The 23,564-nt window shown below is 57.8% G+C and overlaps 1 protein-coding gene across 1 annotated transcript in view; it reads right to left on the bottom strand.

Annotated features, from left to right (window-relative positions):
• Positions 1 to 23,564, bottom strand: part of LOC140404721 (activated CDC42 kinase 1-like) — a 98,702-nt gene that overhangs the window by 61,347 nt on the left and 13,791 nt on the right. The window contains 6 exon segments of the mRNA XM_072493403.1: positions 690 to 784; positions 10,614 to 10,760; positions 12,483 to 12,609; positions 14,736 to 15,010; positions 22,055 to 22,207; positions 22,998 to 23,192. Of these exon segments, the coding sequence (XP_072349504.1) occupies positions 690 to 784; positions 10,614 to 10,760; positions 12,483 to 12,609; positions 14,736 to 15,010; positions 22,055 to 22,207; positions 22,998 to 23,192 (992 nt within the window).

Raw genomic sequence — 23,564 nt, 5'->3', positions numbered from 1 at the left:
GGGCGGGATTCTCCCCTTTGGGGACTACGCCCGCCGCCCGCCGGAATACGGGCTAGAATCACTCCGGACTTTTCCCTCGAAGGTTCGGGGTGATTCCCCGTTCTCCATGGGGCTAGCACAGCCCCGGCCTTCGCCCCGCAGCTCTGGCTGCCGGCGGGGCCTACTGCCCAGGCTGCGCAGGCGCGAGGCCTCCCACTTGGGCGCGGACGACGCTGACATGGCGAACGGTGGGCCTCACGGAGGAAGGTAGGTCCTCCTCCGATCGCGATGGCCCGCCGGACGGTGGCCCCCGATCGCGGGCCTGCCCACCTCTGAGGACCCCCCCAGAGTCTGCCCCCACCCCCCCCCCCCCACCCCCAGGACCGCCACCATGGCCGCGGGTCCGAGCTCCCGCCGGGTGCTATCAGATTAGAACCACGCCGGCGGGACTCGTCGGAGCTCGGCCCGCCGAGCGCCGAAGAATGGCCGCTGGGGGCTTTTTCGGTGGCGCCCCCCCCCCCCCCCCCCCCGGCCCGCGCCGCGTGGACTGCGGCACGCGGCTGGCGGGCGGTTCTCCGGTCCGCGGAGAATCGAGTCCCCGCGCCGGAGCGGGGTGGCGGGAATCCCGTGCCGACCCGGCGATCCTCCGACCCGGCGCGGGCTCGGAGAATCCCGGCCATGGTCTCTCCCACGCCCTCAAAGACACTCACCGTCCGTCTACAATTGTAACTTGGTCGTTGATCTGCATCGAGAGTTTCCCTGGCTCACTGAAATCCTGAACGGCCTTCACTTCCATTGGTCGAGCCTAATATAGTGAAGAGGCAAATGTTCAGTGTCGATCCCCAAATACTGGTTACTGCAGCCACGCTCCCTCACCACTGCCCACTCCGTCTCGGTCACCAGCCCCCACTCCGTCTCGGTCACCAGCGCCCACTCGGTCACTGTAACCAGCCCCACTCGGTCTCTGTAACCAGCCCCACTCCGTCTCTGTAACCAGCCCCCACTCGGTCACTGTAACCAGCCCCACTCCGTCTCTGTAACCACTGCCCACTCCGTCTCTGTAACCAGCCCCACTCCGTCTCTGTAACCAGCCCCACTCGGTCTCTGTAACCAGTGCCCACTCCGTCTCTGTAACCAGCCCCACTCCGTCTCTGTAACCACTGCCCACTCCGTCTCTGTAACCAGCCCCACTCCGTCTCTGTAACCAGCCCCCACTCGGTCTCTGTAACCAGCTCCACTCGGTCTCTGTAACCAGCCCCCACTCGGTCTCTGTAACCAGCTCCACTCGGTCTCTGTAACCAGCCCCACTCCGTCTCTGTAACCAGCCCCCACTCCGTCTCTGTAACCAGCCCCCTCTCCGTCTCTGTAACCAGCGCCCACTCCGTCTCTGTAACCAGCCCCACTCGGTCTCTGTAACCAGCCCCCGCTCGGTCTCTGTAACCAGCGTCCACTCCGTCTCTGTAACCAGCCCCCACTCCGTCTCTGTAACCAGTGCCCACTCCGTCTCTGTAACCAGCTCCACTCGGTCTCTGTAACCAGCTCCACTCGGTCTCTGTAACCAGCTCCACTCGGTCTCTGTAACCAGCCCCACTCCGTCTCTGTAACCAGCCCCCACTCCGTCTCTGTAACCAGCCCCCACTCCGTCTCTGTAACCAGCCCCACTCGGTCTCTGTAACCAGCTCCACTCGGTCTCTGTAACCAGCGTCCACTCCGTCTCTGTAACCAGCCCCACTCCGTCTCTGTAACCAGCCCCCACTCCGTCTCTGTAACCACTGCCCACTCGGTCTCTGTAACCAGCCCCCACTCGGTCTCTGTAACCAGCCCCACTCGGTCTCTGTAACCAGCCCCACTCCGTCTCTGTAACCAGCCCCACTCCGTCTCTGTAACCAGCCCCACTCGGTCTCTGTAACCAGCCCCCACTCGGTCTCTGTAACCAGCCCCACTCCGTCTCTGTAACCAGCCCCCACTCCGTCTCTGTAACCAGCCCCCTCTCCGTCTCTGTAACCAGCGCCCACTCCGTCTCTGTAACCAGCCCCACTCGGTCTCTGTAACCAGCCCCCGCTCGGTCTCTGTAACCAGCGTCCACTCCGTCTCTGTAACCAGCCCCACTCCGTCTCTGTAACCAGCTCCACTCGGTCTCTGTAACCAGCTCCACTCGGTCTCTGTAACCAGCCCCACTCCGTCTCTGTAACCAGCTCCACTCGGTCTCTGTAACCAGCTCCACTCGGTCTCTGTAACCAGCTCCACTCCGTCTCTGTAACCAGCCCCACTCGGTCTCTGTAACCAGCCCCCACTCGGTCTCTGTAACCAGCGCCCACTCCGTCTCTGTAACCAGCCCCACTCGGTCTCTGTAACCAGCCCCCACTCCGTCTCTGTAACCAGCCCCACTTGGTCTCTGTAACCAGCCCCACTCGGTCTCTGTAACCAGCCCCACTTGGTCTCTGTAACCAGCCCCACTCCGTCTCTGTAACCAGTGCCCACTCGGTCTCTGTAACCAGCCCCACTCGGTCTCTGTAACCAGCCCCACTCCGTCTCTGTAACCAGCCCCACTCGGTCTCTGTAACCAGCCCCACTCCGTCTCTGTAACCAGCCCCCACTCCGTCTCTGTAACCAGCCCCCACTCCGTCTCTGTAACCAGCCCCACTCCGTCTCTGTAACCAGCCCCCACTCGGTCTCAGTAACCAGCCCCACTCCGTCTCTGTAACCAGCCCCACTCCGTCTCTGTAACCAGCCCCACTCCGTCTCTGTAACCAGCCCCCACTCCGTCTCTGTAACCAGCCCCACTCCGTCTCTGTAACCAGCCCCACTCCGTCTCTGTAACCAGCCCCACTCGGTCTCAGTAACCAGCCCCACTCGGTCTCTGTAACCAGCCCCACTCGGTCTCAGTAACCAGCCCCACTCGGTCTCTGTAACCAGCCCCACTCGGTCTCTGTAACCAGCCCCACTCGGTCTCTGTAACCAGCCCCCACTCCGTCTCTGTAACCAGCCCCACTCCGTCTCTGTAACCAGCCCCACTCGGTCTCTGTAACCAGCCCCACTCGGTCTCTGTAACCAGCCCCACTCCGTCTCTGTAACCAGCCCCCACTCCGTCTCTGTAACCAGCCCCACTCCGTCTCAGTAACCAGCCCCACTCGGTCTCAGTAACCAGCCCCAATCCGTCTCTGTAACCAGCCCCACTCGGTCTCAGTAACCAGCCCCACTCCGTCTCTGTAACCAGCCCCCACTCGGTCTCTGTAACCAGCCCCCACTCGGTCACTGTAACCAGCCCCACTCGGTCTCAGTAACCAGCCCCACTCCGTCTCTGTAACCAGCCCCACTCGGTCTCAGTAACCAGCGTCCACTCCGTCTCTGTAACCAGCCCCACTCGGTCTCTGTAACCAGCCCCACTCCGTCTCTGTAACCAGCGTCCACTCCGTCTCTGTAACCAGCGTCCACTCCGTCTCTGTAACCAGCCCCCACTCGGTCTCTGTAACCAGCCCCCACTCGGTCTCTGTAACCAGCCCCACTCGGTCTCTGTAACCAGCCCCCACTCGGTCTCTGTAACCAGCCCCACTCGGTCTCTGTAACCAGAGCCCACTCGGTCTCTGTAACCAGCCCCACTCGGTCTCTGTAACCAGCCCCCACTCCGTCTCTGTAACCAGCCCCCACTCCGTCTCTGTAACCAGAGCCCACTCCGTCTCTGTAACCAGCCCCACTCCGTCTCTGTAACCAGCCCCACTCCGTCTCTGTAACCAGCCCCACTCCGTCTCTGTAACCAGCCCCCTCTCCGTCTCTGTAACCAGCCCCACTCGGTCTCTGTAACCAGCGCCCACTCCGTCTCTGTAACCACTGCCCACTCCGTCTCTGTAACCAGCCCCACTCCGTCTCTGTAACCAGCCCCACTCGGTCTCTGTAACCAGCCCCCACTCGGTCTCTGTAACCAGCCCCACTCGGTCTCTGTAACCAGCCCCCACTCGGTCTCTGTAACCAGCCCCACTCGGTCTCTGTAACCAGCCCCCACTCGGTCTCTGTAACCAGCCCCACTCGGTCTCTGTAACCACTGCCCACTCCGTCTCTGTAACCAGCCCCACTCCGTCTCTGTAACCAGCGCCCACTCCGTCTCAGTAACCAGCCCCACTCGGTCTCTGTAACCAGCCCCCACTCCGTCTCTGTAACCAGCCCCCACTCCGTCTCTGTAACCACTGCCCACTCGGTCTCTGTAACCAGCCCCACTCGGTCTCTGTAACCAGCCCCACTCCGGCTCTGTAACCAGCCCCACTCCGTCTCTGTAACCATCCTCCACTCCGTCTCTGTAACCACTGCCCACTCCGTCTCTGTAACCAGCCCCCACTCGGTCTCTGTAACCAGCGCCCACTCCGTCTCTGTAACCAGCCCCCACTCGGTCTCTGTAACCAGCCCCCACTCCGTCTCTGTAACCAGCCCCCACTCCGTCTCTGTAACCATCCCCCACTCGGTCTCTGTAACCAGCCCCACTCGGTCTCTGTAACCACTGCCCACTCCGTCTCTGTAACCAGCCCCACTCCGTCTCTGTAACCAGCGCCCACTCCGTCTCAGTAACCAGCCCCACTCGGTCTCTGTAACCAGCCCCCACTCTGTCTCTGTAACCAGCCCCCACTCCGTCTCTGTAACCACTGCCCACTCGGTCTCTGTAACCAGCCCCACTCGGTCTCTGTAACCAGCCCCACTCCGGCTCTGTAACCAGCCCCACTCCGTCTCTGTAACCATCCTCCACTCCGTCTCTGTAACCACTGCCCACTCCGTCTCTGTAACCAGCCCCACTCCGTCTCTGTAACCAGCCCCACTCGGTCTCTGTAACCATCCTCCACTCCGTCTCTGTAACCACTGCCCACTCCGTCTCTGTAACCAGCCCCCACTCGGTCTCTGTAACCAGCGCCCACTCCGTCTCTGTAACCAGCCCCCACTCGGTCTCTGTAACCAGCCCCCACTCCGTCTCTGTAACCAGCCCCCACTCCGTCTCTGTAACCATCCCCCACTCCGTCTCTGTAACCACTGCCCACTCCGTCTCTGTAACCAGCCCCCACTCGGTCTCTGTAACCAGCCCCCACTCCGTCTCTGTAACCATCCCCCACTCCGTCTCTGTAACCACTGCCCACTCCGTCTCTGTAACCAGCGCCCACTCCGTCTCTGTAACCAGCCCCCACTCGGTCTCTGTAACCAGCCCCACTCCGTCTCTGTAACCAGCCCCCACTCCGTCTCTGTAACCAGCCCCCACTCCGTCTCTGTAACCAGCCCCACTCCGTCTCTGTAACCATCCCCCACTCCGTCTCTGTAACCACTGCCCACTCCGTCTCTGTAACCAGCGCCCACTCCGTCTCTGTAACCAGCGCCCACTCCGTCTCTGTAACCAGCGCCCACTCCGTCTCTGTAACCACTGCCCACTCCGTCTCTGTAACCAGCGCCCACTCCGTCTCTGTAACCAGCCCGACTCCGTCTCTGTAACCATCCCCCACTCCGTCTCTGTAACCACTGCCCACTCCGTCTCTGTAACCAGCGCCCACTCCGTCTCTGTAACCAGCCCCACTCCGTCTCTGTAACCAGCCCCCACTCGGTCTCTGTAACCAGAGCCCACTCCGTCTCTGTAACCAGCCCCCACTCCGTCTCTGTAACCACTGCCCACTCCGTCTCTGTAACCAGCCCCACTCCGTCTCTGTAACCAGCGCCCACTCCGTCTCTGTAACCAGCCCCCACTCGGTCTCTGTAACCAGCCCCACTCGGTCTCTGTAACCAGCGTCCACTCCGTCTCTGTAACCAGCCCCACTCGGTCTCTGTAACCAGCCCCCACTCGGTCTCTGTAACCAGCCCCACTCGGTCTCTGTAACCAGCCCCACTCGGTCTCTGTAACCAGCCCCCACTCCGTCTCTGTAACCAGTGCCCACTCCGTCTCTGTAACCAGCCCCCACTCGGTCTCTGTAACCAGCCCCACTCGGTCTCTGTAACCAGCCCCACTCGGTCTCTGTAACCAGCCCCCACTCCGTCTCTGTAACCAGCCCCACTCCGTCTCTGTAACCAGCCCCCACTCGGTCTCAGTAACCAGCCCCCACTCCGTCTCTGTAACCAGCCTCACTCGGTCTCAGTAACCAGCCCCCACTCCGTCTCTGTAACCAGCCTCACTCCGTCTCTGTAACCAGCCCCACTCGGTCTCCGTAACCAGCCTCACTCCGTCTCTGTAACCAGCCCCCACTCCGTCTCTGTAACCAGCCCCCACTCCGTCTCTGTAACCAGCCTCACTCCGTCTCTGTAACCAGCCCCCACTCCGTCTCTGTAACCAGCCCCCACTCCGTCTCTGTAACCAGCCCCACTCCGTCTCTGTAACCAGCCCCACTCGGTCTCTGTAACCAGCCCCCACTCCGTCTCTGTAACCAGCCCCCACTCCGTCTCTGTAACCAGCCCCCACTCCGTCTCTGTAACCAGCCCCACTCGGTCTCTGTAACCAGCCCCACTCCGTCTCTGTAACCAGCCCCACTCCGTCTCAGTAACCAGCCCCACTCGGTCTCAGTAACCAGCCCCCACTCCGTCTCTGTAACCAGCCCCACTCGGTCTCTGTAACCAGCCCCACTCGGTCTCAGTAACCAGCCCCCACTCGGTCTCTGTAACCAGCCCCACTCCGTCTCTGTAACCAGCCCCCACTCCGTCTCTGTAACCAGCCCCACTCGGTCTCTGTAACCAGCCCCACTCGGTCTCTGTAACCAGCCCCACTCCGTCTCTGTAACCAGCCCCCACTCCGTCTCAGTAACCAGCCCCACTCGGTCTCTGTAACCAGCCCCACTCCGTCTCTGTAACCAGCCCCCACTCGGTCTCTGTAACCAGCGCCCACTCCGTCTCTGTAACCAGCCCCCACTCCGTCTCTGTAACCAGCCCCACTCGGTCTCTGTAACCAGCCCCCACTCGGTCTCTGTAACCAGCCCCCACTCGGTCTCTGTAACCAGCCCCACTCCGTCTCTGTAACCAGCCCCCACTCGGTCTCTGTAACCAGCCCCACTCCGTCTCTGTAACCAGCCCCACTCGGTCTCTGTAACCAGCCCCCACTCGGTCTCTGTAACCAGCCCCACTCCGTCTCTGTAACCAGCCCCACTCCGTCTCTGTAACCAGCCCCCACTCGGTCTCTGTAACCAGCGTCCACTCCGTCTCTGTAACCAGCCCCCACTCCGTCTCTGTAACCAGCCCCACTCCGTCTCTGTAACCAGCCCCCACTCCGTCTCTGTAACCAGCCCCACTCGGTCTCTGTAACCAGCCCCACTCGGTCTCTGTAACCAGCCCCACTCCGTCTCTGTAACCAGCCCCACTCCGTCTCTGTAACCAGCCCCCACTCCGTCTCTGTAACCACTGCCCACTCGGTCTCTGTAACCAGCGCCCACTCCGTCTCAGTAACCAGCCCCACTCGGTCTCTGTAACCAGCCCCACTCCGTCTCTGTAACCAGCCCCCACTCGGTCTCTGTAACCAGTGCCCACTCCGTCTCAGTAACCAGCCCCACTCGGTCTCTGTAACCAGCCCCACTCCGTCTCTGTAACCAGCCCCCACTCCGTCTCTGTAACCAGCCCCACTCGGTCTCTGTAACCAGCCCCACTCGGTCACTGTAACCAGCCCCACTCGGTCACTGTAACCAGCCCCACTCGGTCTCTGTAACCAGCCCCACTCGGTCTCTGTAACCAGCCCCCACTCCGTCTCTGTAACCACTGCCCACTCGGTCTCTGTAACCAGCCCCACTCCGTCTCTGTAACCAGCCCCACTCGGTCTCTGTAACCAGACCCACTCCGTCTCTGTAACCAGCCCCACTCAGTCTCTGTAACCAGCCCCACTCCGTCTCTGTAACCACTGCCCACTCGGTCTCTGTAACCAGCCCCACTCCGTCTCTGTAACCAGCCCCCACTCGGTCTCAGTAACCAGCCCCACTCGGTCTCTGTAACCAGCCCCACTCGGTCTCTGTAACCAGCCCCACTCGGTCTCAGTAACCAGCCCCACTCCGTCTCTGTAACCAGCCCCACTCCGTCTCTGTAACCAGCCCCCACTCCGTCTCTGTAACCACTGCCCACTCGGTCTCTGTAACCAGCCCCACTCGGTCTCTGTAACCAGCCCCACTCCGTCTCTGTAACCAGCCCCACTCGGTCTCTGTAACCAGCCCCCTCTCCGTCTCTGTAACCAGCCCCACTCCGTCTCTGTAACCAGCCCCCACTCCGTCTCTGTAACCAGCCCCCACTCCGTCTCTGTAACCAGCCCCACTCGGTCTCTGTAACCAGCCCCCACTCCGTCTCTGTAACCAGCCCCACTCGGTCTCTGTAACCAGCCCCCACTCCGTCTCTGTAACCAGCCCCACTCGGTCTCTGTAACCAGCCCCCACTCGGTCTCTGTAACCAGCCCCCACTCGGTCTCTGTAACCAGCCCCCACTCCGTCTCAGTAACCAGCCCCCACTCCGTCTCTGTAACCAGCGCCCACTCCGTCTCAGTAACCAGCCCCCACTCCGTCTCTGTAACCAGCGCCCACTCCGTCTCTGTAACCAGCCCCACTCCGTCTCAGTAACCAGCCCCACTCGGTCTCTGTAACCAGCCCCACTCCGTCTCTGTAACCAGCCCCACTCCGTCTCTGTAACCAGCCCCACTCCGTCTCTGTAACCAGCCCCCACTCCGTCTCTGTAACCAGCCCCACTCCGTCTCTGTAACCAGCCCCACTCGGTCTCTGTAACCAGCCCCACTCGGTCTCTGTAACCAGCCCCACTCGGTCTCTGTAACCAGCCCCACTCGGTCTCTGTAACCAGCCCCACTCGGTCTCTGTAACCAGCGCCCACTCCGTCTCTGTAACCAGCCCCACTCCGTCTCTGTAACCAGCCCCCACTCCGTCTCTGTAACCAGCCCCACTCCGTCTCTGTAACCAGCGCCCACTCCGTCTCTGTAACCAGCGCCCACTCCGTCTCTGTAACCAGCCCCCACTCCGTCTCTGTAACCAGCGCCCACTCCGTCTCTGTAACCAGCCCCCACTCCGTCTCTGTAACCAGCCCCACTCCGTCTCTGTAACCAGCGCCCACTCCGTCTCTGTAACCAGCGCCCACTCCGTCTCTGTAACCAGCCCCCACTCCGTCTCTGTAACCATTGCCCACTCGGTCTCTGTAACCACTGCCCACTCCGTCTCTGTAACCAGCCCCCACTCGGTCTCTGTAACCAGCCCCACTCGGTCTCTGTAACCAGCCCCCACTCCGTCTCTGTAACCAGCCCCACTCGGTCTCTGTAACCAGCCCCCACTCCGTCTCTGTAACCAGCCCCACTCCGTCTCTGTAACCACTGCCCACTCGGTCTCTGTAACCAGCCCCCACTCGGTCTCTGTAACCAGCCCCCACTCCGTCTCTGTAACCAGCCCCCACTCGGTCTCTGTAACCAGCCCCACTCGGTCTCTGTAACCAGCCCCACTCCGTCTCTGTAACCAGCCCCACTCCGTCTCTGTAACCAGCCCCACTCGGTCTCTGTAACCAGCCCCACTCGGTCTCTGTAACCAGCCCCACTCCGTCTCAGTAACCAGACCCCACTCGGTCACTGTAACCAGCCCCACTCGGTCTCAGTAACCAGAGCCCACTCGGTCTCTGTAACCAGCCCCCACTCCGTCTCTGTAACCAGCCCCACTCGGTCTCTGTAACCAGCGCCCACTCCGTCTCTGTAACCAGCCCCACTCGGTCTCTGTAACCAGCCCCACTCGGTCTCTGTAACCAGCCCCCACTCGGTCTCTGTAACCAGCCCCACTCGGTCTCTGTAACCAGCCCCCACTCCGTCTCTGTAACCAGCCCCCACTCCGTCTCTGTAACCAGCCCCACTCCGTCTCTGTAACCAGCCCCACTCGGTCTCTGTAACCAGCCCCCACTCCGTCTCTGTAACCAGCCCCCACTCCGTCTCTGTAACCAGCCCCACTCGGTCTCTGTAACCAGCCCCACTCGGTCTCTGTAACCAGCCCCACTCGGTCTCTGTAACCAGCGCCCACTCCGTCTCTGTAACCAGCCCCCACTCCGTCTCTGTAACCAGCCCCCACTCCGTCTCTGTAACCAGCCCCACTCGGTCTCTGTAACCAGCCCCACTCGGTCTCTGTAACCAGCCCCACTCGGTCTCGGTAACCAGCCCCACTTGGTCTCGGTAACCAGCCCCACTCGGTCTCTGTAACCAGCCCCACTCCGTCTCTGTAACCAGCCCCCACTCCGTCTCTGTAACCAGCCCCACTCCGTCTCTGTAACCAGCCCCCACTCCGTCTCTGTAACCAGCCCCACACCGTCTCTGTAACCAGCCCCACTCGGTCTCTGTAACCAGCCCCACTCCGTCTCTGTAACCAGCCCCACTCCGTCTCTGTAACCAGCCCCCACTCCGTCTCTGTAACCAGCCCCACTCCGTCTCTGTAACCAGCCCCCACTCGGTCTCTGTAACCAGCCCCCACTCGGTCTCTGTAACCAGCGTCCACTCGGTCTCTGTAACCAGCCCCACTCGGTCTCAGTAACCAGTGCCCACGCCTTGTGCTGTGGGTGCCGGTTACTGTCTCCACCCCTCCCATTCTCACTTGGGGGGTACTCTCCTGCTCGTGTCCTAAATGGGGGAGGGGTGGGTAAAGAGGGGACTGAAGCCAGGGACAAGGCTGATGCGATGGTACCTCCTTCAGTTGTGGTCGAAGGGTGGTGAAGGAGGGCCGGGCTTCAGGAGCAGCTGCCCAGCACTGGAGCGCCAGGGCGTAAATATTCGCCGGACAATCGACGGGTTGCTCCAGTCGCTTCTTCTCACGGTCGATCATCATTAAAATCTGGAGAGAGAGGGAGACACACACCCGGAGTGCCGCAGTGTCATTAAAGACGCCATCATTGCGTTAGCGAGAAATTAAATGGTTCGCAAGTTAACGAGTTCAGACAGTGGCGCAGTGGTTCGCAGGGCAGCCGAGGTGCACCTAACCCGCAGATCTTTGGACTGTGGGAGGAAACCGGAGCACCCGGAGGAAACCCACGCACACACGGGGGGAGGACGCGCAGACTCCGCCCAGGCAGCGACCCGAGGGTGGACTCGAACCCGGGTCCCTGGCGCCCACTCGGCCCCTGATGGGGGCTGTTCAAACCTCGGGGGGGGGGGGGGGGGGAGATTTTGTTCCGTTAAATTGACAGGACGTGGGGGCCGGTGGCTGGGCCTGCGCTTAATGCCCGTCCCTGACTGCCCTCCATTTCAGAGGGGCATTTGAGCGTCGACCACATTGGCTGTGTGGGATCAGGAGTCACGTGTAGGCCAGACCGGGGTAAGGACGGCAGGTTTCCTTCCCAAAAGGGGACATTGGTGAACCGGATGGGTTGTTACGTAGGTCGACAATGGTTTTCATGGTCGTCATTTGACTTTTAGTTCCTGATTTTTATTGGAATCACATTCGACTATCTGCAGGTCTCGAACCCAGCGACAACGTCATTGGAATAGATAGGCAGAAAATGTGGCGACGAGAACTGCACACAGTGCTCCAGCTGTGGCCTCACCAAAGTTCTGTCCAACTCCAACATGACCTCCCTGCTTTTGTAATCTATGCCTCGATCGATAAAGGCGAGTGTCCCATTTGCCTTTTTCACCACCTTACTAACCTGCCCTTCCGCCCTCAGAGATCTGTGGGCAAACACGCCAAGGTCCCTTTGTTCCTTCGAACTTCCCGGCATCAGGCCGTTCATTGAATACTCCCTTGTCACATCACTCCTTCCAAAGTGGATCACCTCACACTTTTCAGGGTTAAATTCCGTCTGCCACTTATCCGTCCATTAGACCAACCCGTCTCTCGGGCGGCACAGTGGTTAGCACTGTCGCTTCACAGTGCCAAGGACCCGGGTTCGATTCCCGGCTTGGGTCACTGTCTGTGCGGAGTCGGCACGTTCTCCCCCGTGTCTGCGTGGGATTCCTCCGGGTGCTCCGGTTTCCCCCCACAAGTCCCCGAAAGACGTGCTTGTTAGGTGAATCGGACATTCTGAATTCTCCCTCCGTGCACCCGAACAGGCGCCGGAATGTGACGACTAGGGGATTGTCACAGTAACTTCATTGCACTGTTAATGTAAGCCGTACTTGTGACACTAATAAAGATTATTATTGAGATACCCTCAATTATGACTCGAGAGAGAAGATTGATAATTCAAAGGCTTTAATTACCAGAGAACCAGACAGCTGCCGAGAAGTGTGCTCACTGCACGCTGCCCACTGAACATTACTTTATATACAATTCCCTGGGGGGGCAGAGGCGGAGTCCCCCAGGGTTCCAAACCCGGTCTCAAAGGGATCATCACATTAAAGGTACAGTTATACAGTAATCACATTCATTATAAAGATTATTATATCTTCCTGTCATCCAAGACACTCAACCTCACTGTTAAACACCCGGTCAATGTTTGTGTCATCCGCAAACGTACTGACCCTACCCCCCCCCCCCAACCTCTGATTATTCACCCACTCGCCAGGGCGAGAGCTTTTCTCCGTCACCGGCCCCTTTCACTGGGCACTCTCGCCTTACCTCGCGACCGTACATTCCCATCCAAGGCTCCTCGCAGTACGAGAACAGCTCCCACAGCACCACACCGAACATCCAGACATCGGACGCGTGGGAGAACGACCCGGACTTCAGGCTTTCCGGAGCACACCTGGGAAGGGACAGAAACGCGGGAGAGGCGGCCTGTCAATGTGTCGGGTTCAGCGGCCGAGGACGAGGTGGGCGGGTGGGGTGGGGTGGGGGTGGGGGGGGGGGGGGGGGAAGAGAGTCCCCTTTCGTACTGGCGCGCCCTCCTCGAAGTGCGGAGGAGGGGGTGAGTGACTCTCTCCCCTCGCCGGAGCCTGGGGAACGACATTATGCTCCCTGGGTTGCAGGGGTGGGGGACCAGTACGCGTGGAGCTGTCTAATCCCCACCTGTACAGGTGTCTGTACAGGCTTGGACAAGCGCACGGTTACGCAGGAATTATACCGTAACGCTGAGGTAAATGCGCACGAGGGTGGCACACGGTTTGGACAAGGTGTAGCGGCAGTATATACACACATACAAACACATGGAGAATTGGTACGCAGTCACACAGAATTGGATTAGGGAGCCCACATACCCCCATCTGTACAGACTACAGCCTTGCCCTCTCTATTCCAGTCTATGTAAATAATGAAGTGAAAAATGAAAATCGCTTACAAGTAGGCTTCAAATGAAGTTACTGTGAAAGGCCCCTAGTCGCCACATTCCGGCGCCTGTTCGGGGAGGCTGGTACGGGAATTGGACCGTGCTGCTGGCCTGCCTTGGTCTTTCAAAGCCAGCGATTTAGCCCAGTGTGCTAAACCAGCCCTAAAAAAGTCATCAGAGAGGCGGAACGAGCAGTGCATAAAACATTTGGTATTCTGAGTTTTATTAATAGGGGCAGAGAGTACAATAGCAAGGACGTTACACTGAACTTATCCCAGACACGTATCCACTCAGCTGGAATATTGTGCAGAGTTCTGGGCCACACTATCGGAAGGATGTGAACACGTTGGAGAGAGCGCAGAGGAGGTTCACAAGAACGGTTCCAGGATTCAGTTCCGTGGCTCAATCGGAAAAGCTGGGACTGTTCTGCAGGGAGGAGGGAAGGTTGAGAGGAGATTTGATGGAGGTGTTTGTGAGGGGGGGGCGGGGTTCCGGGACAGAGTCGATGGGGGGGAGGGGGGGGAGAAACCGTTCCAATTGGTGGAACTATTGAGAACGAGAGGGACACAGATTGAAGGTGATTGGCTAAAGGAGCGAGGGAGGCGGGAGGAGGGACGCTTTCACTCGGCGAGGGCTGAGGACAGGGAAGGCACTGTCCGAGAGCGCGGTGGAGGCCGGCGCGATCGAGGCTTTCCAGCGGAAACCGGATTGTGTTCTGAAACGGGAGGCTGTGTCGGGTTGCGGGGGGGAGGTGGGGCTGGAGAAGCGAGGGAAGTGGTTCTGGGTAAATCATTCGGAGAGCCGGTGCAATGAGGATGGGCTGAATGGGCTCTTTCTGTATTGTACCTCTCGCTGGACTAGTAATCCGGAGACCCCAGACTAATGCTCCTGCCGTTGGGGGGTGGGGGGGCGCACATGGGTTGAAAGCCCACCACTGGTAGAAAAACGGTCTCAATGACGATGACCATGACAACTACCATGGATTGTTATTTGAAACCCATCTGGTTCACCGATGTCCCCTTCAGGGAGGGAGATCTGCCGTCCTTACCCCGGTCTGGCCTACGCGAGACTCCTGACCTCACACAGCCAACGTGGTCGACGCTCAAATGCCCCTCTGAAGTGGAGGGCAGTTAGGGACTCCAGATCCCCCACTCAGTGATGTGGTCGACTCTCGACTCTCCCTTGGAAATGGTGGAGCCAGCCCGCTCAGTTCGAGGGGCAATTGCGGACGGGCAGCATGTGCTGGCCGTCCGTCCCCATGAAGGGGAATCAAAACAGTTAGCTGTGCACACACACTGAGGCAACACGGGGGCGCGGCAGTTAGCACTGCTGCCTCACGGCGCCGAGGTCCCAGGTTCGAATCCCGGCCCCGGGTCACTGTCCGTGTGGAGTTTGCACATTCTCCCCGTGTCTGCGTGGATTTCGCCCCCACAACCCAAAGATGCGCAGGGATTGGCCGCGCTAAATTGCCCCTTAATTAGGAAAAAGCATTGGGTACTCTAAATTTATTTTTAGAAAGCTGCGCGCTCGCGCACACATACACACAAACAAGCACGCGCTCATGCAAACGCATGTACAGACACACATGGATATGTAGTGCATCTCACCAGGCGAAGGGGATCTTGCGATGGGCCTGCATCACGTAATGATCGGAGTTCGAGAGCGAGCGCATCAGTCCAAAGTCAGCGATCTTCACCAGGTCCTCGGAGGCGAGCAGGATGTTGCGGGCCGCGAGGTCGCGGTGGATGAAACGTTTGCTCTCCAGGTAGTCCATGCCCTCGCACACCTGCGTGGCGTAGAGCCAGAGCAAGTGGATGGCGTACGATCCGTGCCGGGCCCTCAGGTAGTCGTAGAGCGACCCCAGCGGCGCCAGCTCAGTCACCTAGAGCGAGAGAGAGAGAGAGGACGGTGAGGGGAGGGGTGGTGAGCGGGGAAATGGATGGGAGAGAATCGGCAAACGAGCCGCGAACGACCTTCGGGAGCCTCGAGCGCGTTAAAAGGTTTTGAGGATGGGTCACTGCTGTAACGTGGGGAACGCCCACAGCAAGCTCCCGCGAACAGCTGTGAGAGAATGGCCGGATCGTCAGCCTCCCAGATGTTGGTGGAGGGCTCAAGAACGGATGTCGTACAGCCCCGGAGACCCCCTCCCACCCACTCCCTCTTCGGGATAGGGTGACTCGATCGTTAACTTCCACCGTGAGGCTGCAGAGAGGGGCCTCGGTTTTGAATGGGAGGTACCTCTGACGGTGCGGCACTCCCCCGGGACTGCACCCCGAATGCCAGGAGTGGTTTCTCCGCTCAGGAATCGGGAAGCGGAGGCCGCAAGGTGCTGCCCGCTGAGACACGGCCGATGAAAATCAATTTAATGCAGCGATTCCGGCCGATCTGCCTGAAAGGGGAGCTTTCAAAAGGGATAATTGGACGCACACGTGACAAGAGAGGGACGTGAGCCGGACGAAGGGGCGAAAGGGCAGTCGGCAGCGGCGGGAGTGAGGGGACTGCAATTAGAAAGCAATTGCAAAGGGCCAGCATGGGCTTGATGGGTCAAATGGCACCTGTCCTGGGAGTGCTTGATGGGGACAGTGTAGAGGGAGCTTTACTCTGTATCTAACCCCGTGCTGTACCTGTCCTGGGAATGTTTGATGGGGGACAGTGTAGAGGGAGCTTTACTCTGTATCTAACCCCGTGCTGTACCTGTCCTGGGAGTGTTTGGTGGGGACAGTGTAGAGGGAGCTTTACTCTGTATCTAACACCGTGCTGTACCTGTCCTGGGTGTGTTTGATGGGGACAGTGTAGAGGGAGCTTTACTCTGTATCTAACCCTGTGCTGTCCCTGTCCTGGGAGTGTTTGATGGGGACAGTGCAGAGGGAGCTTTAATCTGTATCTAACCCCCTGCTGTACCTGTCCTGGGAGTGTTTGGTGGGGACAGTGTAGAGGGAGCTTTACTCTGTATCTAACCCTGTGCTGTCCCTGTCCTGGGAGTGTTTGATGGGGACAGTGCAGAGGGAGCTTTACTCTGTATCTAACCCCGTGCTGTACCTGTCCTGGGAGTGTGTGATGGGGATAGTGTAGAGGGAGCTTTACTCTGTATCTAACCCCGTGTTGTACCTGTCCTGGGAGTGTTTGATGGGGACAGTGTAGAGGGAGCTTTACTCTGTATCTAACCCCGTGCTGTACCTGTCCTGGGAGTGTTTGACGGGGACAGCGTAGAGGGAGCTTTACTCTGTATCTAACCCCGTGCAGTACCTGTCCTGGGAGTGTTTGATGGGGACAGTGTAGAGGGAGCTTTACTCTGTATCTAACCCCGTGCTGTACCTGTCCAGGGAGTGTTTGATGGGGACTGTGCAGAGGGAGCTTTACTCTGTATCTAACCCGTGCTGTACCTGTCCTGGGAGTGTTTGATGGGGACAGTGCAGAGGGAGCTTTACTCTGTATCTAACCCTGTGCTGTACCTGTCCAGGGAGTGTTTGATGGGGACAGTGCAGAGGGACCTTTACTCTGTATCTAACCCTGTGCTGTACCTGTCCTGGGAGTGTTTGATGGGGACAGTGCAGAGGGAGCTTTACTCTGTATCTAACCATGTGCTGTACCTGTCCTGGGAGTGTTTGATGGGGACAGTGTAGAGAGAGCTTTACTCTGTATCTAACCCTGAGCTGTACCTGTCCTGGGAGTGTTTGATGGGGACAGTGTAGAGGGAGCTTTACTCTGTATCTAACCCTGTGCTGTACCTGTCCTGGGAGTGTTTGATGGGGACAGTGTAGAGGGAGCTTTACTCTGTATCTAACCCCGTGCTGTACCTGTCCTGGGAGTGTTTGATGGGGACAGTGTAGAGGGAGCTTTACTCTGTATCTAACCCTGTGCTGTACCTGTCCTGGGAGTGTTTGGTGGGGACAGTGTAGAGGGAGCTTTACTCTGTATCTAACCCTGTGCTGTCCCTGTCCTGGGAGTGTTTGGTGGGGACAGTGCAGAGGGAGCTTTACTCTGTATCTAACCCTGTGCTGTCCCTGTCCTGGGAGTGTTTGATGGGGACAGTGTAGAGGGAGCTTTACTCTGTATCTAACCCCGTGCTGTACCTGTCCTGGGAGAGCTTGATGGGGACTGTGCAGAGGGAGCTTTACTCTGTATCTAACCCGTGCTGTACCTGTCCTGGGAGTGTTTGATGGGGACAGTGCAGAGGGAGCTTTACTCTGTATCTAACCCTGTGCTGTACCTGTCCAGGGAGTGTTTGATGGGGACAGTGTAGAGGGAGCTTTACTCTGTATCTAACCCTGTGCTGTACCTGTCCTGGGAGTGTTTGATGGGGACAGTGTAGAGGGAGCTTTACTCTGTATCTCACCCCGTGCTGTACCTGTCCTGGGAGTGTTTGTTGGGGACAGTGTAGAGGGAGCTTTACTCTGTATCTAACCCCGTGCTGTACCTGTCCTGGGAGTGATTGATGGGGACAGTGTAGAGGGAGCTTTACTCTGTATCTAACCCCGTGCTGTACCTGTTCTGGGAGTGTTTGATGGGGACAGTGTAGAGGGAGCTTTACTCTGTATCTAACCCTGTGCTGTACCTGTCCTGGGAGTGTTTGGTGGGGACAGTGTAGAGGGAGCTTTACTCTGTATCTAACCCTGTGCTGTACCTGTCCTGGGAGTGTTTGGTGGGGACAGTGTAGAGGGAGCTTTACTCTGTATCTAACCCTGTGCTGTCCCTGTCCTGGGAGTGTTTGATGGGGACAGTGCAGAGGGAGCTTTACTCTGTATCTAACCCCGTGCTGTACCTGTCCTGGGAGTGTTTGATGGGGAGAGTGCAGAGGGAGCTTTACTCTGTATCTAACCCCGTGCTGTACCTGTCCTGGGAGTGTTTGATGGGGACAGTGCAGAGGGAGCTTTACTCTGTATCTAACCCCGTGCTGTACCTGTCCTGGGAGTGTTTGATGGGGACAGTATTCCGGGAGCTTTCCTCTGTATCTCAACCCGTGCTGTACCTGTCCTGGGAGTGTTTGATGGGGACAGTGTAGAATGAGCTTTACTCTGTACCTAACCCCGTGCTGTACCTGTCTTGCGAGTGTTTGATGGGGACAGTGTAGAGGGAGCTTTACTCTGTATCTAACCCCGTGCTGTACCTGTCCTGGGAGTGTTTGATGGGGACTGTGTAGAGGGAGCTTTACTCTGTATCTAACCCCGTGCTGTACCTGTCCTGGGAGTGTTTGATGGGGACAGTGTAGATGGAGCTTTACTCTGTATCTAACCCCGTGCTGTACCTGTCCTGGGAATGTTTGGTGGGGACAGTGTCGAGGGAGCTTTACTCTCTATCTAACCCCCTTCTGTACCTGTCCTGGGAGTGCTTGATGGGGACAGTGTAGAGGGAGCTTTACTCTGTATCTTACCCTGTGCTGTACCTGTCCTGGGAGTGTTTGATGGGGACAGTGTAGAGGGAGCTTTACTCTGTATCTAACCCCGTGCTGTACCTGTCCTGGGAGTGTGTGATGGGGACAGTGTAGAGGGAGCTTTACTCTGTATCTAACCCCGTGCTGTACATGTCCTGGGAGTGTGTGATGGGGTCAGTGTCGAGGGAGCTTTAGTCTGTATCTAACCCTGTGCTGTACCTGTCCTGGGAGTGTTTGATGGGGACAGTGTAGAGAGAGCTTTACTCTGTATCTAACCCTGTGCTGTACCTGTCCTGGGAGTGTTTGATGGGGACAGTGTAGAGGGAGCTTTACTCTGTATCTAACCCCGTGCTGTACCTGTCCTGGGAGTGTTTGATGGGGACAGTGTAGAGGGAGCTTTACTCTGTATCTAACCCTGTGCTGCACCTGTCCTGGGAGTGTTTGATGGGGACAGTGTAGAGGGAGCTTTACTCTGTATCTAACCCTGTGCTGTACCTGTCCTGGGAGTGTTTGGTGGGGACAGTGTAGAGGGAGCTTTACTCTGTATCTAACCCTGTGCTGTACCTGTCCTGGGAGTGTTTGGTGGGGACAGTGTAGAGGGAGCTTTACTCTGTATCTAACCCTGTGCTGTCCCTGTCCTGGGAGTGTTTGATGGGGACAGTATTCCGGGAGCTTTCCTCTGTATCTCAACCCGTGCTGTACCTGTCCTGGGAGTGTTTGATGGGGACAGTGTAGAATGAGCTTTACTCTGTACCTAACCCCGTGCTGTACCTGTCTTGCGAGTGTTTGATGGGGACAGTGTAGAGGGAGCTTTACTCTGTATCTAACCCCGTGCTGTACCTGTCCTGGGAGTGTTTGATGGGGACAGTGTAGAGGGAGCTTTACTCTGTATCTAACCCCGTGCTGTACCTGTCCTGGGAGTGTTTGATGGGGACAGTGTAGATGGAGCTTTACTCTGTATCTAACCCCGTGCTGTACCTGTCCTGGGAGTGTTTGGTGGGGACAGTGTCGAGGGAGCTTTACTCTCTATCTAACCCCCTTCTGTACCTGTCCTGGGAGTGCTTGATGGGGACAGTGTAGAGGGAGCTTTACTCTGTATCTTACCCTGTGCTGTACCTGTCCTGGGAGTGTTTGATGGGGACAGTGTAGAGGGAGCTTTACTCTGTATCTAACCCCGTGCTGTACCTGTCCTGGGAGTGTGTGATGGTGTCAGTGTAGAGGGAGCTTTACTCTGTATCTAACCCCGTGCTGTACCTGTCCTGGGAGTGCTTGATGGGGACAGTGTAGAGGGAGCTTTACTCTGTATCTAACCCCGTGCTGTACATGTCCTGGGAGTGTGTGATGGGGTCAGTGTCGAGGGAGCTTAACTCTGTATCTAACCCCGTGCTGTACCTGTCCTGCGAGAGTTTGATGGGGTCAGTGTAGAGGGAGCTTTACTCTGTATCTAACCCCGTGCTGTACATGTCCTGGGAGTGTTTGATGTGGTCAGTGTCGAGTGAGCTTTACTCTGTATCTAACCCCGTGCTGTACCTGTCCTGGGAGTGTTTGATGGGGACAGTGTAGAGGGAGCTTTAGTCTGTATCTAACCCCATGCTGGAGATAGGCTAGGCGACCACTTACACAGAATATTTCATTGGAATGCTAAATGTTTTGTTGGATATTAACCCAATTATATTGAATAATTTATGGTTACTGATTAATCAAATGGGAGATTGGTCATGTAATGATTGATCGCACGCTCAGATTGGCTTATTGTTGTTTTGTTCCCAGAGGGAGCTTCAACAAAACATTGTCAAAATGGTGCCCAATCCAAGGCCTGTGGCAAGTTTCATTCAATGCCAGGCGATCGGTAGGACTTTTGGATGAAGTTGAACAGGAACCAGTCTCAATCCAGAACCAAGGCCCAAACCAACGTTTGAAACAAGAATCCAGGTTCCAATCCAGAACCCAAGTCCTCAACACAGATTCAGAACCCCAGTTCAGCATACAGGCCCCAACCCAGAACTAGATCCGAAGGCCCAGAGTTCAACCCAGAACCTAGGCCCCAAGGCCCAGACTCAAACCCCGAACCTAGGCCCCAAGGCCCAGATGCAAACCCCGAACCTAGGCCCCAAGGCCCAGACACAAACCCCGAACCTAGGCCCCAAGGCCCAGACACAAACCCCGAACCTAGGCCCCAAGGTCCGGAGTCCAACCCAGAACCTATGCCCCAAGGCCCAGACTCCAAACCAGACCCAAGGCTGCAGTGCCCAGATTCCAACCTAGAATCTAGGATCCAGGCCCCAGACCCAACCCAGAACCTAGGTTCCCGGTCCTGGTCTCCAACCCAGAACCTAGGCTCCAGAACTCAGATTCCAACCCAGAAACTAGGCCCAGGTGCCCACATTCCAACCCAGAACCGAGGCTCCAGGCTCCAGACCCAAATCAAAACCGACGTTCCCAGTCCTGGACTCAAACCCAGAACCTAGGCCCGAACGTTCTGACTCCAATCCAGAACCGATGCTCCAGGCTCCAGACCCAACCCAGAACCTACATTCCCAGTCCTGGACCAGTGCCCAGATTCCAAACCAGAACCTAGGCCCCAGGGCCCAGATTCCAATCCAGAACCTAGGCTCTAGGCCCCAGACCCAAACATAGACCCTAGATTCCAGGGCCAGGCCCCAACTCAAAACCTAGGCACCAGGGCTTAGACTCCAACGCAGAGCATTGGCTTGAGGCCCCAGGCTCCAGATCCCAACCCAGAACCTAGGTCCCAGGGCCCAGACCCCAACACAGAACCTGGGCCCCAGGTACCAGACTCCAAACGATAACCTCGGTCGTAGGGCCCAGACTGCAACCCAGAAGCTAGGCCCTGGGGCCCAGACTCTAACCCAGAACCTAGGCCCTTGGGCCCAGACTCCAACCCAGAAGCTAGGCCCTAGGGCCCAGACTCTAACCCAGAACCACAGGCCCTTGGGCTCAGACTCCAACCCAGAACCTGGGCTCCAGGGTTCAGACTCTAACCCAGAACCTAGGCCCCAGGGCCCAGATTCCAACCCAGAACCTAGGTCCCAGGACCCAGGTGCCAGACCCCAAACCAGAGCCTCGGTTCCAGGGCCCAGCCCCCAACTCAGAACCTAGGCCCCAGGCCCCAGACCTCAATTGAGAACCTAGTCATCCAGGCCCAGGCTCCAACCCAGAACCCACGCTCCCGGGCCTGGTCCCAATGCAGAAACCATACCCCGACCCTGAATTCAGGCCCCAGGGTCCAAGCCGGAGGCCTCGAGACGCAGAACTCAAGTTCCACTCCAGAATATAGGCCTGTATCTGGGCTCCAAGTCAGAATTTAGGCCCCAATCAGATCTCAAACCCAGAAAAGAGGCACATTGGCACTGACCCCGGCCCCAAGTGAGAACGTTGACCCTTAACCCAGAAAGTAAAGGTGAGAAGGCTTGAGACCAGGGAGAGATGGAGGCAGAGAGTTTGGTGGATCGAGCCACAGATGCCATGCGAGACCCCTAACCAGGAGTAAAGCTGTTCATTGTTGCTGGGCATCCCTTGCAAGTTGATACTCACCATTTTCATGGGTTGACTGAGGATGACTCCGTACAGCTGGATGAGGTGTTGGTGGTTGATTGCGTACATCGCGTTCACCTCTTGTAGGAAGTCGGCCATGGCGTCGGCCTCGTTCGAAATGTCCGACCTCAGACACTTCACAGCCACGTTCAACTGAAACACGAGGCGGGTGATTAGATCACAGGGAGACAGGGAATCATGCCATCAGAGACAAGGCCTCAACATGAAGGCCTCAACATCGGCCTGCCCCGGCATCGGGGCGTTATTCATCATAATAAACCCCAGCCAACGCTGCCCAGGGCCTGCCAACCAGTCCCCTCCCAGCCTATTGCCGCGTTGCCCTCAGTTCCAACATTGGCCATCCTCCCCACAGGGTGGGGCGAAAGCCTCGACCACCCACAGTGACGGGCCTGCAGCTCTTCGATCCTCACTGTCAATGAGAACGCGCCGGAAATTGGAAGCACAAATAAGGTCAAGCATTTATATAGCGCCTTTCACGACCCCAGGATGACCCGAAGCACCTCACCAGCCAATGAAAAGCTTTGGCATTTGAGTCAGTGTTGCACGGTGGGAAACGCGGCTCCGACTTTGGCCCAGTAGGTTCGCACAAGCCGCAATCAGAGAGCGATCATGACCATTTGTGTCTGTAGTGATGTTGACCGAGGGAGAGAGAAATTGGCCTCGGGACACAAGGGGGGGCCTTCCCCCTTGCTCGTCTCCCAGTAGGGACTGTGGGACCTTGTACGTCCTCCTTAAGATCTCATTCGAAACAGGGCCGGGGAGGGGGGGGGGGGGGGGGGGGGGGGGGGGGGTGCCTACTGAGGTAACACAGCCTGGATTTGGGCAGGGTGAGGGGGGGGGGGGAATGGGGCAGGCAGGCTGGCTTCACATGCTGCGGGACGCGTGGCGACAGTAGGCCCCAGGCTATGTGTCAGCTACTCACAATGCGACCGTTCGGGAGCCTCCACTCCCCGCGCCTCACCACTCCGAAGGAACCATTGCCCAGCCGCTCGTACAACGCCAAGTCCTTCTCGTTGATCAGGCACTTGGGGGAGATCTCGGGCTCGGGGGAGAAAGCTGGGGAGCCGCCCGCGTAGGACGGCTGCTCGTAGTAATCGCCAGCCCTCGCGCTGAACACCTGTCAAGACACAATGGTGATCGTCATAACAACAACAACTGACTGACAGAGCGGAGATCTGTGGCGCTATTTAACATGACGGGGAGGGGGAACATCCCGTGTTCATCTTTGGAATTATGGCCACAGGACCTCTAACTCCCCCAGAGGGGCTGGAAGCACCTTCCGTCTGAGAATCAACATTTTTCGCCGTCAGGGTCAAATATTCCAGGTACAAGATGTTATTGTCTGCGTTATGGCCGAGGTAAAGATCAACACAAAACATAGAGTCCTTTAACTAGTAAAACGATTTATTAACAAACACGTGGACAGATAACTAACAAACTATAATACAGACGATGTCCAGTGATTGAATTCAGTGAATTCTCCGGGAGC

The sequence above is a fragment of the Scyliorhinus torazame genome, chromosome 31, assembly GCF_047496885.1.
Source record: "Scyliorhinus torazame isolate Kashiwa2021f chromosome 31, sScyTor2.1, whole genome shotgun sequence".
NCBI lineage: Eukaryota > Metazoa > Chordata > Chondrichthyes > Carcharhiniformes > Scyliorhinidae > Scyliorhinus > Scyliorhinus torazame.
The sequence above is the reverse complement of the archived record's forward strand: the minus strand, read 5'-3'. Positions and strand labels throughout refer to the sequence as shown.